This window comes from Mizuhopecten yessoensis, unplaced genomic scaffold (genome assembly GCF_002113885.1).
Source record: "Mizuhopecten yessoensis strain PY_sf001 unplaced genomic scaffold, ASM211388v2 scaffold6779, whole genome shotgun sequence".
Taxonomy (NCBI): domain Eukaryota; kingdom Metazoa; phylum Mollusca; class Bivalvia; order Pectinida; family Pectinidae; genus Mizuhopecten; species Mizuhopecten yessoensis.
In genome coordinates this window covers 413,088-428,652 of record NW_018406720.1, presented here as the reverse complement: position 1 = coordinate 428,652, position 15,565 = coordinate 413,088, and the positions used below count along the sequence as shown (strand labels likewise).

General features: G+C 34.5%; 1 protein-coding gene across 1 annotated transcript in view; it reads left to right on the top strand.

Annotated features, from left to right (window-relative positions):
• The window catches only part of LOC110452621 (RNA helicase Mov10l1-like), a 46,006-nt gene that overhangs the window by 1,977 nt on the left and 28,464 nt on the right, over nt 1-15,565 (top strand). The window contains exons 2-4 of the mRNA XM_021501253.1: nt 861-1,673; nt 3,677-4,006; nt 4,603-4,812. Of these exons, the coding sequence (XP_021356928.1) occupies nt 861-1,673; nt 3,677-4,006; nt 4,603-4,812 (1,353 nt within the window). The remainder of the gene's footprint in view (nt 1-860; nt 1,674-3,676; nt 4,007-4,602; nt 4,813-15,565) is intronic.

The following is a 15,565-nucleotide window of genomic DNA, read 5'->3' as shown; positions in this document are numbered from 1 at the left end:
TCCCCCCCCCACCACGAGATGAGAATTTTGTTTAAAAATAATGTATTTTGACTATTTTCTCAATTTTCCTCAATTTTCCCCCACCTGGAACCCCCCTCTCCCAGATAGGTCTCAGGATCCGCCACTGACATTTGTTATATTATAATATGTCGCAGTACAAAATTTTGGTATGTACACATACAAGGCACTGAATGAAACAGCTCCCAAGTACCTACAGGAGCTTGTTACCCTGTATAAACACTTGCCATCTTGCTTCTCATACTATGAATATGGCTTTCATACAAATATCAAGGTTAGTTTTATATGGTCAGGATTAGAAAATACATTTTAAAAAAAATAAGATGTTAAAGTCAGGTGAGTGAATTTGGGATGGACAACATTTTGACACACAAAATGAAACAATTGCATTTTGCTTAAATGTTCTTTTTTGAAGAAGAAAAATCACTCTTGAATTTATAGTGATTTAATCATTAAAATAAATTGAATTAAAACTATAAGGGGACATATAGCTTAAGTAGTAACAAACTTACAGGGGTGTTCGATTCAACTAGCCTGACACCCTGGCAGAGTAGAGAGTAGATTGTATGAGTGTGGGCAAGCAAATATTTTCAATGTCAAATATGAAAATATAGTAAAGCTTGCAGAATTTTCAAAATATTTTTTCTGGGCTAGGATAATTGATATGAAATTGTACAACCTTGACTGAAAGGCATTTCATGTGGGAAAGGACAATTTAAGGGATGTGAGTGGTTGGTTATAATCAGCATTAATTTTGAGTGAGAATACAGATTTTGAAGTAAAAGTATGTATGAAATGTTTTCAAAATTTATATAAAGAAAATGATTATTTCTTCTTTTCAGATGGTGTAAGTCATATACACATGTGATGTTCAGTGTGCTAAGTAAAGTTGTGAACTACTTTTGGACGGAAGAGGGAGAGGATGGTAATGATAATGAGCATCTGATTACTTCTCAAACCAATGGAAATGTCGATCCCAAAAATGAAAGTTTATCTGACACCTCCGTGAATAACAAGAGCATTGACGGGAAAGTCACCCACCTTTATAACACTCATGGCCTTATAGACAACGAAATTTACTTCTCATTTGATGCAATTCAAGGAGATCAAAATCCAGTCAGAGGTGATCATGTGACTGGAGTTGCAAAGCAACAACACACAGATGGAGGCTGGCATGCGGACCAAGTGATCCTTTGTTCTGACTTTTGGGATCAAGAAGGAAATTATGTTGAGGAGGTTGATCATTCTGAACCTGATGCTGTTGTAGGTGTTGTAACACATTTTAAGGGGACAGAAGGTTACATCAGCGATTACATCCATTTCACCTTTCAAAAGAATGATGTTGGAGAAAATAACTTCTTCCCTTGTAATGGTGACTATGTCACAGCAGATATAGCAAAAAATGACGCAGGTCAAACTGAAGGTCGAAATATCCAGCCTGTACGTGTTGAAGAACGAGACGGTCAAGTCACAGGAGCATTACAGAACCACGGATACATTGAGGGGGAGGTCTTTTTCAGCTATGATGTATGTAAGGGGGGCTGGCGCCCTAAACAGTGGGATAAGGTCAAGGTTGTTGCTGTGGAGAGTGTCCAGGGGAGAAACAATTGGCGTGCAATCAGTGTAGAGCCAGTAACTACGTCATATACTCCAAGGTATGTGTCAAGTATTTTATGCAATCGGTGGAATAAATTTGAAGTATTTTAAAAGTTATAAGTTAGCTTAGTCTCCTCCCAATATTAATATTCATGTTAGGTTTTCTGTATTTGTACCATATGATACATTGCACAGTAAATAATAGCTCAAGGCGGGTAGTCCAAAGGACTAGTTGAATAGACTATTTGGTTGGTTTGAGTCCTACATCAACGTTACGTATAGTCCCAAGATGTCCTGAAGCATGAAACATAAGAAAGTAATTGACTAAGGGACATAATATAATTATAACTACATGTACTATAATGTACTATAAAGATATATAACATTCTTGATGTTAGTTCTGTTCATAAATCTACCAACTGAAAACAACTACCATTAGACCATGAATACACTATGAATACAACGATTCTCATGCAACCTGTCAGCTGATTTCACACACAATGACAAATCATACTACTATGCAGAATACAGTTTCTGAGAAGAGTTATCTCCCCTTCTCAGAGATAACATAGTTGCGAATAATAATAAACATTACAAAAATCAGAAATGGTGACCATTGTACAATTATTAATATTCTTTTAAATTTCATTTTTTTTTTTTTTATAACATTGTCATATTAAATACTGACTTTCGACTCGCAATCGGTTCCTCACGGTCACAAACTTTCCAACACCCAAACGTCAAGCTGGGTAATCCCCGTGACATCAACTTGCACATTAAACCCAGAGAACTTTGTTATTGCACAGGTCACTTCATCCATCAATTTAACATCATTTACATCTGCCGGCTTTTTTGCAAACCGCATATTCAACGGCTGTACATTTAACTTCAAATGAGCTCTTGATGCGTACTGCCGACGGGTAACCTGGATGGTTACTATGGTGACCGATGATTTGAAAAAGTGCAGACATAAACTTTTTAAAATAGACTATATAATATGCGGTGTTTAATGCAAAAAAAACCAACATCAAATAAGATCAACTTTTAAAAATGAAAGGAATATCAAGTGTTAGTTATTATTAGATTCTAGATATATATTTTTCGTTTCAACAAAATCAGCAGATTGGCGGAAGTTTAACATTTGAAGTTTGTGTGTAGGCTGGAGTTCTGACTGTTCCTTTTTTATGGTTTTCTGTCCGATACTAGTATCAAAAATAATAAATTTACAAAAAGGGTTATAACTTTTTTATTACAGTTCATCGTAACATAAATATATGAATTGAATGGATTTTGTTCATGTATAACACGCTCCACAGGATATGTAGATCAGCTACTGCTCTTCATTGCTGCAAAGTACATGAAAAAAAATCCATTCAATCCCTATATGATACATTTTTAAGAAAATTTGACCAATACCTGTCTCATGTAAAAAAATGTTTTACGCAGTTTAATTTTCTGAAAGGAATATTCTTATTTTATAGAATCAAATGATATTGTGTTATTTTATAATTCTAAAGGACTAGTTAGGTTAGATGATTCACTTATTATATATTCCGTCTTTGCGTATTGCAGAGTTATCTTCTCTTGTGAGCAGGTATTGATTGTTTTGTCATTGGTTTGTGTGAGAAAATTACATCGTTTTCTCAAAAATTGATGACCTTACTCTCACAAACAAATGATGTAACAATCAATACCTGCTCATGAGAGAAGATAACTCTGCAATACACAAAGACGGAATAGCTAGTCATTGATGAAATTCAGTAGTCTCGGATCTATTTTTCCCTCCCCAATATACTAAATAAAATGTAGATCTTTACCAGATATTGTGATAGCACTACCAGAAGGATGGAAAATAGTTTACAAAAAGCAGACACCTTCAAATAGTAACATTTGTTTATGTTGAAAATCTACAATATACTGACACAAAGTCAATTTTACATGGATTCAACCATTTTAAATCTTAATTCAACTCGGTGGTACCCAAATATTCTCTAACTTATATATTAAAATACAATGTATATTCACTTTTTATTGAAAAATGTACGTAATCGTTCTTTTTCAGTGCTAAATTTCTAATCAGCCCTACAAGATCTTCCTTTCTTGAGGACTTACAGCGAGACAAGAATGGAATAGTGGTTTCCATGAAAAATGACTATGGGGATGTCCAAATTGGGGAAACAAAGAAAATGATGATATGGATTGAAAATAAGGGGAAATCACCCCAATTATTACAGAGATGTCACTTTCCTGCAGAGGTTACACAGCTAAGGATGGAGAGTATGAAGTTAATGAGGGAACATGCCATGATGACCAGGGGTAACCAAACTGTAACAGGGAACATAACTCTGTATCCAGCAGCTTCACTATACATAAATATCCTCCTAGAACCCAGGTATGAAACATCATTGGAATGTAAAGGAATATATTGTTCTATGATGTGACTGTATTTTAATGAAACACTTTACTATAATTTACTGAAAATGTGTTCACAATTGGTTAGAAAACTAATTATCTTGATCTATTTTAAAATTCAGTGTGTCAAAAATGTATAGTTAAAAATTTCAAACAACATTACCTAAATATATATAAAGAACCATAAGGCCTTGTGCCATGATACTTGTGCAGTAGCTAGATCAGCAGTACAAATAATTTTCTAACCATTGTGTTGAGGTCAAGGATATCTTGAGTGCTGGCCAGATGTCAATATAGGCTATAAATATAATGGGTAAAATGCTTTTAAAATCCTCATAAGTTTTATAAGGTCCAGGGTCATGATATTTGGTCAGTAGACCAGTTGGATTTAGTGCTATAAAGTTTCTTCATATAGTGACCTTTACCTACGTTCAAGGTCATGTTTAGGGTCAAATCTGTTAAAAACTTGACAGCTTCCGAAAAATTTCAAATTTCAAAGTCAAATTTGACTTTTTGTCACTGAAAGTATAAAAGCTACAGTCCATTACATTGACACAGTGTTTGTTTGCTACTCAGATCTGTTGGCCTGGAGAAGCAATTACTGATCTTCACCTTTAAGGACTTTCGCATTGGGCGATACATTACAGCTAACATCCAGGATGCGTACAGCACCCTTGTGACTACTGGTTCTCAGTATCAGCAGCAGAAAAGAAATGCTATGTCTAGGTATAGGACATCTGTTAACACACCAGCAGGCTGGACCATCCCTGGGGAAAAACCTTCCAGGTAAAAGTCGGGATTATCTATTGGCATTTCACAAGTTTCTGTATGACTGCAAGACAAATAAAGTGGTGTTTTTAGAGTCACAAAGTCACAAGTATGAAGTACTTAGGTTATTTATTTAAGATGATCTTTCAATACAAATTTGAAAGCAATGTCTTTGTGTTTAACTTGTAAAGCATTTTTATACAACTCTAATGCAGTTATTAGCCTTCCACTGGTTTCCCGGGGGGACTATAGGTTTGCACTCTGTCCGTCCGAGAAGTTTGTCCGGGACATATCTTCTGTACTATTTCACCTGGATTACCAGATTTGGTGTACAAGGACATCTTGGGATGGCGGAGGGCAAGAAGTATGTATCAGGATACTTTCCTTACAGTAGGTACATCCAGACATAAGTGTACTGTTTGTAAATCTTACCAGTGGAGGACTATGGATTGCCTAGCAATACTTTGCCTTGTTTTTTTATGAAAATGTCAAATGCACTGTCTCGGGATAGAAATGGTTAACCAGTGTGTTTTGATACATGTTCTGATTGAAAGTGGTCACACTGTGTGAAATTGCTTTGTAATTGAATACAGGGTAAACAGTAAAGCAGTGTCTATAGGTGCAAACCCTTAAAAAGTAGTATTTCTTGGATGTTTAGCCCACCATCATCTGATTGTGGGCTATTCAAATCATCCTGCGTCCGTGGCCCGTGGTCCGTCCTTCAACAATTCTTGTTATCGCTATTTCTCAAGAAGTACGAGAGGCATACCTGCCAACCCCGGATATAGGCTACTAAAAGAGGATGTTGACCCTCTTTTGAAAATAAAAAAGAGGGTCATAGTGCGCGACGGCTTTTTTTGCAACAAATATAAGAAAAATAGATATATATTAAATTATAACTTAAATATTTTAATGATGTAAAAGTTACATTCTACATTCATTGAACTGTTCTTCCAGCAGATCTAGCTGATCCTCATCCACAATACCAAATTCAAAGCTGAAAAATAAAAAGATTTGTCAGCAACACAACTTATAAAATTAATTCATAATAATATATATGATACTGTGTTTTCACAGGCATTTTTTATGTCAATTGAAATGGTCCTGACAACAAGAAGTTGCACCCTACTCATAAAAAATATCAGTTTAATACGAGTAGGCTTTGAACTCTAATTGTAAGAATCATTTTGATTGACAGAAACAAATCATCAAATGCCTGACAGACAGCCATCTTGGATTTTGATAGTGAAGGTTTGTTTTGCTTTTTCTCAGGAAGGACTGGAGGGATCTTTCCCAAATTTGTTATGTAGGCTCCCCTAGGTCTGTAGTTGTGCATGTTTAATTTTGAGACTGATCAGATAAACAGAATGGCCAACAGGCAGCCATCTGGGATTTTGACATTGAAGGTTTGTTATCGCTATTTCTCATGAAGTCCTGGAGGGATCTTTCTCAAATTTGATATGTAGGTTCCCCTTGATCCCTCGTTGTGCATGTTATATTTTAAGACTGATCATAAAAACGAAATGGCTAAAGGAAGAACTTAACAGATCTTTCTCATATTTGGGTAAAACACAATAATGGGTCCAACTGTGTGCTCTGACAGTGAAAAATGAAGGTTCTTCAAATAATGAATGCTTGGTATTTTATGAAAGTTTGATATTTGACACTCACAAAACCTAAATGGTTAGTAATTGTGTTATCTATAAGTTTGTTTAATTTTCAGTGATATGATGTTGGTTACGGACACTATACACAAGGTTTAAACAAGACAAAATCAGGAATGTTTTTTGTTAATTTTAATTAATTCAATGAAAATATAACATTTTAGACATCAACAAAGAACATTTGACACCCACTTTTCTTGGACATAACATTAAAATTGAAAATTGTTGTCATAATGTAGCTTTTCACACAATGAATGAAAAATTAGCAATAAAACAGGTTTTTTTAAGGGAACTTTAAAGACTGTTTGGATAAACAACATGGCTGACAGACAGCCATCTTGGATTTTGCTAGTGAAGGTTTGTTTTGCTATTTCTCAGGAAGGACTGGAGGGATATCTTTCCCAAATTTGTTATGTAGGCTCCCCTAGGTCTGTAGTTGTGCATGTTTAATTTTGAGATTGATCAGAAAAACAGAATGGCCGACAGGCAGCCATCTTGGATTTTGACATTGAAGGTTTGTTATCGCTTATATTTCTCATGAAGTCCTGGAAGGATCTTTCTCAAATTTGATATGTAGGTTCCCCTTGATCCCTCGTTGTGCATGTTATATTTTTAGACTGATCATAAAAACGAAATGGCTAAAGGAAGAACTTAACAGATCTTTCTCATAATTGGGTAAAACACAATAATGGGTCCAACTGTGCTCTGACAGTGAAAAATGAAGGTTCTTCAAATAATGAATGCTTGGTATTTTATGAAAGTTTGATATTTGACGCTCACAAAACCTAAATGGTTAGTAATTGTGTTATCTATAAGTTTGTTTAATTTTCAGTGATATGATGTTGGTTACAGACACTACACAAAGTTTAAACAAGACAAAATCAGGAATGTTTTTTGTTAATTTTAATTAATTCAATGAAAATATAACATTTTAGACATCAACAAAGAACATTTGACACCCACTTTTTCTTGGACCTAACATTAAAATCATAATAATAAACTCATAATTATCTAGTTTTAAAGATGCCAATAGAATTTTTTCAATTAATAGCAAAAGTTTCCACAAAACAAATAATTCATATGAGAATATCAAACTATTTTTCAGTGATTAACAATATGGTTATGGACACTACAAAACATGATTTCTTTTATAGTGTGTCACACAAGTACAGTTGTTTCATAAGTATACACAAAAGTCCATCTCATTAATGTACTATTGCAGATATAACTGGTCAGAAGTTATCATTTTGTCATCTTTCAAAAGATAATTATTAATATGATTTTAGCTCTGAAGTTCTGAAGTAAATCTTGTAAACACATGTTCGTAAATTACAAGTGTCACAAGCATTAATCTGAAGATTGAATTGAAAATTGACAAATAAGATTATTTTAATTGAAATAACACTACAGAAAATACCAATATACTGCTGTTGCTTAAACAATAGGCTATAATGAAATTCATTTAGAAATGAAAGACTACCAGTTTTTGCACGGTTACGGACACTACATACTGTCTGTTCATAAAAAACCCTGCATAAAATGATAAAATAAACATTTGATTAGCTCATCTAACATTTTGAGATACTGCCATGTTATATATCATTGATGATATCACTGGATTGGGTTTGAAGCACCATTGCCGAGTTGAAGGAAACAATATCATGTGTTGATCTCTTCAACTGTACCTACTCTAATTTTTGCTCACATGATATTCCCTGTTTGTCAGGCTCAGGCCAAATGTATTTGTTTCCACTTTTATTTGGACTTGTATATCTCCTCCTTTTACCTCACCAATCACATGCACCTCAGCTATGGAAATATGTGCAGGGCTATGTTTATTATTTTCTATGCAGACCACAACAGCTTGTCGTGTTGGTGTTTTTGGCAGAGTGGCTTTAATTTTCTTCATCTGTCTAATAGATATCTTGCGAAGCGTGAAGTATAACCAGAGCTTGTACTAGTAGGGCTAGCATCTGTTATATCGCCAGCTGTAGTATTTTGGTCTTCGTTTGTTTGTCCATGTTCTTTTATACACTTCCGTTTTACTTTCATTCTCCATTGTTGTGGTCGGCTTCTAATGGCCATTTTCTCTGGCATAACTTTCTTTTCCTTTATTACTTTGTGTTGTTTGACCTTTTTAACTTTGTTCACTTCTTTTTCTTTCTTTCTATGGAACTGCTTCCCTCCTTACGTTTCTTTTTTTTTCTCCGATTATCTACCGCCATGGAATTTTGGCTTGCTTCCCTTCCCTTCGTTGTTTCTGTGTTTCCTCTTGTTTTCTGTTCCTGTCCTTTTCTTTAAGACTTTCATCTTTGTCCTAAATCCATTTTCTGTTATTCTTGACATCATTTTACCTTTGCAGCATTTGCCTATCTTTTTAGCCCACCATCATCTGATGGTGGACTATTCAAATCACCCTGTGTCCTCGGTCCGTCGTCCGTCCGTTGTCCGTTGTCCGTTGTCCGTTGTCCGTCCGTAAACAATTCTTGGCCGACAGGCAGCCATCTTGGATTTTGATAGTGAAAGTTTGTTATCGCTATTTCTCAAGAAGTACCAGAGGGATCTTTCTCAAATTTTAAATGTAGGTTCCCCTTGATCCCTTGTTGTGTATGTTATATTTTGAGACTGATCATAAAAACAAAATGGATTAAAAGAAGAACTAAACAGATCTTTCTCATATTGCAATGATCGATTCTATTTCTTTCACATTAAGTACTGTACTAGTAAATATGTGAAATGACAAACTCACTTTGAAGGTTGGCTTTCATACACATCAGTATTAAGTTTAGATCAAAAGTTACCTCAAGGGGCATTTACTGTTAACATGACTCGATCAAACAGATTAGAGGAAAGAAGAGAAAAGATCGAACTGACAAAGAACTAATGAAGATGGTACAAAGGAAGGCACCAAGATCCCTCTGGGATCTCTTGTTTGAGTGTCACAGGATCCAGAGAAACCTGGTATTTTGATGATCTGAGATCCATAATATATCTGAAATAGTCATAAATATGATAAAATATGATAAATCACTGTCTACACTCTATAAAGCTAGTGTTACAAACATTCATAAAATATGGTTAAACATGCAGCTTGCTTGGCTGTAGAACCATACCAAGTTTAACATTTGTAGAACCATACCAATTAAGTTTAACATTAATAGCAATGTTAATGTTTAACTTTGATCATAACTATATATTTACTTCTGCAGGTTTACTACATTGATTAAATGAATGTTTTCAAAATGACGTAGTGTCCGTAACACTTTTACATCATTCTAAGTAATGACGTAGTGTCCGTAACACTTTTACATCATTCTAAGTAATGACGTAGTGTCCGTAACACTTTTACATCATTCTAAGTAATGAGGTAGTGTCCGTTAAACTTTTACATCATTCTAAGTGATGACGTAGTGTCCGTAACACTTTTACATCATTCTAAGTAATGACGTAGTGTCCGTAACACTTTTACATCATTCTAAGTAGTGACGTAGTGTCCGTAACACTTTTAATAATTCTAAGTAATGACGTAGTGTCCGTAACAATTTTACATCATTCTAAGTAATGAGGTAGGGTCCGTAACACTTTTACATCATTCTAAGTAGTGACGTAGTGTCCGTAACACTTTTAATCATTCTAGAATGTTTTCAAAATGACGTAGTGTCCGTAACACTTTTACGTCATTCTAAGTAATGACGTAGTGTCCGAAACAGTTTTACATCATTCTAAGTAATGAGGTAGGGTCCGTAACACTTTTACATCATTCTAAGAAATGACGTAGTGTCCGTAACACTTTTATATCATTCTAAGTAATGACGTAGTGTCCGAAACACTTTTAATCATTCTAAGTAATGACGTAGTGTCGGAACCCTTTTACATCATTCTAAGTAATGAGGTAGTGTCCGTACCACTTTTACATAATTCTAAGTAATGACGTAGTGTCCGTAACACTTTTAATCATTCTAGAATGTTTTCAAAATGACGTAGTGTCCGTAACACTTTTACGTCATTCTAAGTAATGACGTAGTGTCCGGACACTTTTACATCATTCTAAGTAATGACTTAGTGTCCGTAACACTTTTACATCATTCTAAGTAATGACGTGGTGTCCGTAACACTTTACATCATTCTAAGTAATGACGTAGTGTCCGTAACACTTTTACGTCATTCTAAGTAATGACGTAGTGTCCGTAACACTTTTACGTCATTCTAAGTAATGACGTAGTGTCCGTAACACTTTTATATCATTCTAAGTAATGACGTAGTGTCCGTAACTCTTTTACATCATTCTAAGTAATGAGGTAGTGTCCGTTAAACTTTTACATCATTCTAAGTGATGACGTAGTGTCCGTAACACTTTTACTTCATTCTAAGTAATGACGTAGTGTCCGTAACTCTTTTACATCATTCTAAGTAATGAGGTAGTGTCCGTTAAGCTTTTACATCATTCTAAGTGATGACGTAGTGTCCGTAACACTTTTACGTCATTCTAAGTAATGACGTAGTGTCCGAAACAGTTTTACATCATTCTAAGTAATGAGGTAGTGTCCGTACCACTTTTACATAATTCTAAGTAATGACGTAGTGTCCGTAACTCTTTTACATCATTCTAAGTAATGACGTGGTGTCCGTAACACTTTACATCATTCTAAGTAATGACGTAGTGTCCGAAACACTTTTACATCATTCTAAGTAATGAGGTAGTGTCCGTACCACTTTTACATAATTCTAAGTAATGACGTAGTGTCCGTAACAATTTTACATCATTCTAAGTAATGAGGTAGTGTCCGTTAAGCTTTTACATCATTCTAAGTGATGACGTAGTGTCCGTAACACTTTTACGTCATTCTAAGTAATGACGTAGTGTCCGTAACTCTTTTACATCATTCTAAGTAATGAGGTAGTGTCCGTACCACTTTTACATAATTCTAAGTAATGACGTAGTGTCCGTAACTCTTTTACATCATTCTAAGTAATGAGGTAGTGTCCGTACCACTTTTACATAATTCTAAGTAATGACGTAGTGTCCGTAACACTTTTAATAATTCTAAGTAATGACGTAGTGTCCGTAACACTTTTACTTCATTCTAAGTAATGACGTAGTGTCCGTAACACTTTTAATCATTCTAAGTTCTTTGTTTGTATTGGAATACTGTGATTCCTTTTCATAGCTATGGAAACTGGAATACTAACTAGATATCCAATGTATGAGAACACATCATTGTTCAAAGGCAAAATTTTCACCATAATAATGTGCAACTAATTTTCAAAACTGAAATAAACAAAATCATTACTATTTCTTTACAAAAAATACAATATTACTTTAAAGTGATAAAACTTTAAGTTTTCACTTGTATTTTAACCCATGTGATGTTTAAATAATATTCTGGGTTATTATTGTTTTTTACCAAAATTAAAAAAACAATAAATGTTAAATCTAGTATTAGGTTACGGACACTACATTTATACATACATCACTACATATGTAAAATAATAGGACAAACTTACCTTTCCTTCATAAACTTCTTGTTGAATTTACCAGTTAGGTAAACACAGCTTGCAAACATCGAACAAAAATCACAATCTGGGAGATCCTGTCATGTTCCAGGCAGATATATACAGTAACTGACCAAAACCTGAACTTCAGTGAATCCAAGATGTAGATAACACACATTTCTATTGCATCACAGACATCATTATTCTGACTGAAAATCTATTGTAGGAATGATATATTTATGTCACTTAATTGCTAAATTGTATAATTTAACATTTTCACACAAAATATGCACCTAACTTCAAGCAGTATAATGTTGGTTAGGGACACTACAGAGTCTTTGTAGTGTCCGTAACCATTCTACATGTTCTGGGGACAAAGTGAATATTGTTATACATTACTTTTTTGATGTTTTCTTTATTGATAGAGCTGTCAAAAGAAAAAAAAGGAAGTTTAAGATATGATTACATATTAGAGTGTTTCAGTTGGTTACGGACACTACATATTTTTGAGAAATTTATTTAAGGAGCTGTAATCTTCATCGTGCAAATAAGTCAATAACACACCACATTTTAACCTTTTTTTCCTGTAACTACCATAAAATTCCAATTGGAAAACATCAGTTTATATCAGAAATAGATTGAAATATTATTTTTGTGTTAACATAACACAGCTTATATATCAAATGGCAAAAAAACATAACATCCGACCTCATTTGGATTTGTCTTCTTATTTTTGCTGAAATAACTGGATTATTTAATGTTATACAGTCGAACCTCGTTATCTCGAACTCTTTTAACTCGAAGACCCCGTTTATCTCGAAGTATTTCTCCGGTCCCGGCCAAGTCTGTTCTTTATCTTAGTAAATAAAACTCTGATAATTCGAACCCTGAAAAGTCGAAAAACTAGGATACCTCGAAGTAAAATATTGGTTTCAATAGCGTTAATCCAACATAGTATCCAAATTTCATTTTGTCACTTGTTAATTCTTTAATACAAATAAAACGCAAAAGTACGACATTTCGCCATTCCGTGTTTATGAACATCTTTCGTAAGTAGACTAGCATGAAATCAGTAAAAAAGAATTTACAATAAAGCTTAGGACTGTAAAGTTTACGGACTGTCAAAACCATGTTATTCATAATAAAAAACAAACTGCATCAATGTAATCTGTACTTACTGCGAGTCCGTTTAATGATTTGTACACCTAAACAGACGACAGTGCAAACCGGAAAATTGGTCACAAAGCGTGGTCATGCATAAAAGAGTTCCACAGTTAAAATCACAACCTAGGACAGCTTTACGGGTTCATGTTTTTACAGGAGCCAAGTATGGCTTTGAAAGTCGATCGAGAGATTTAAGAACAAAACGATAATTGCTGTTGATTACATCGAGTTGAGGAGGTGTCAGGTGTCATATTTGGCTTTAATGAATCAATGTGTCACATGTACGATATAATTTGTTTGTGTGTTTTCATTTACAGAATCAACTATGTGTACGCTCCATTACAGTGATTTGTTTTAGACTTGCGCACTTTCATTTCCGCATTGTAAACTACGAGATCAGAGACAGCGGGATAGTTCGGTTTGAAATGTAACACTTCAGAAGTAAAACTTGACGAACTTACAAATACAAATGCAGACCTGGAAAGATTTGCCAAGATCTATACTAGCCAAAAACAACATTTAATCACTAGACCCGTCCATATTTAATAACGAATTCACAAAATGGTCCAAAGTACGTTTTTCTGAAATAACTTACTCTATTTTTGTAAGCGTGTTTATTGTAAAATTACATAGCTGTATTTGTTATATTGATTACGTATATCATTTATCGATTGATTAAAAGCATTAACTATTAATAAAACCAACAACTGCTAGTGCTATGTCCAAACAGCAAATTTCATACCAAATCTATGAACCCGCATAATTCGAATACTCGGATAACTCAAAGTTTTCCCACGACCCTGTCGACTTCGAGATAACGAGGTTCGACTGTATACCATTTTAATCAGGATAAAATTCTCTAACAGCCATATATCTAGATGTCACTTTCATATTAATGAATAATAAATATTGGTTGTGAAAAAAATGCTTAAATTTGAAGTGCAACAGCATAATGTCCAAAATTGCCACATTTTCCATACAATATTATACAAATTCTCAGAAATGCTTGGTCCGAAATAGCTGAAATTTTGTGTCAATATCCAACAACCTAGTCTACAAATCTTGAACTAAAAACAAAAGTTGTGCAATAATGTGTGTTATTGTGAAGCCTCTATAACATTCAGCTTTTCTATATGGGGCCTTTATTGTGTTTTACCCGATAATTATAATTAATTGCAATGATCGATTCTATTTCTTTCACATTAAGTGCTGTACTAGTAAATATGTGAAATGACAAACTCACTTTGAAGGCTGTCTTTTATACACAAAAGTATTAGATCAAAAGTTACCTCAAGGTGCATTTATTGGTAACATGACTCAATTAAACCCAGATTAGAGAAAAGAAGAGAAAAGATCGAACTGACAAAGAACTTATGAAGATGGTACAATGGTGGGCGCCAAGATCCCTCTGGGATCTCTTGTTGATTCTACAATTTCAAATTTGGATAATTATATAATAAGGAATACAAGAGGAGGACCGGGGGGGGGGTTAACTGTTAAGAAAATTAAGTTTTAACTTAAATCAAAGAAGCATTTGAAAATGTGATGATTAAGAACAGCAATGATGGTAACAAGAATTGTCTGTAACAAGTTTGATGTTCATGAAAATATGTAAAATAACGAAGAATTTATGCTCCAGACAAAATATTAATGACACCCAGGCAGCCATCTAGATAATGACATAATGACTTTCATCTGTTTATGATGCAAGCATGATCATAAGTGTTGGTGCATATGATTGAAGATCATGTCTGCTGACGTGGTTGCATTGTTAGCCCACCTGACCGTAGGGCAAGTGAGCTTATGCCATGGTGCGGCATCCGTCGTCCGTCTGTTCGGCGTCAACTTTTACTTAAACAACTTCTTTTCAGTAACCAAAAGGCCTAGGATAATGATATTTTGCCAGTAGCATCCTGGAATCAAGGGCTTCCAAGTTTGTTTAAATGAATGACCTTCATCCATTTTCAAGGTCACAGGGGTCAAATATGTTAAAATCTTTGAACAACTTCTTCTGAAGAACCAAGAGGCCTAGGGTGATGATATTTGGCCAGTAACATGCTGGGATGAAGGACTACCAAGTTTGTTCAAACAAATGACCTTCTCCCATTTCCAAGGTCACAGGGGTCAAATATGTTTAAAACCTTTAAAACAACTTCTTCTCAATAACCAAACAGCCTTGGATGATGCTATTTGGCCAGTAGCATTCTGGAATCAAGGGCTACCAAGTTTGTTCAAATGAATGACCTTCATCCATTTTCAAAGTCACAGGGTTCAAATATGTTAAAATCTTTGAACGACTTCTTCTGAAGAACCAAGAGGCCTAGGGTGATGATATTTGGCCAGTGTCTTGCTGGGATAAAGAGCTACCAAGTTTGTTAAAACAAATGACCTTCACCCATTTTCAAGGTCACATGGGTCAAATATGTTAAAATCTTTGAACGACTTTTTCT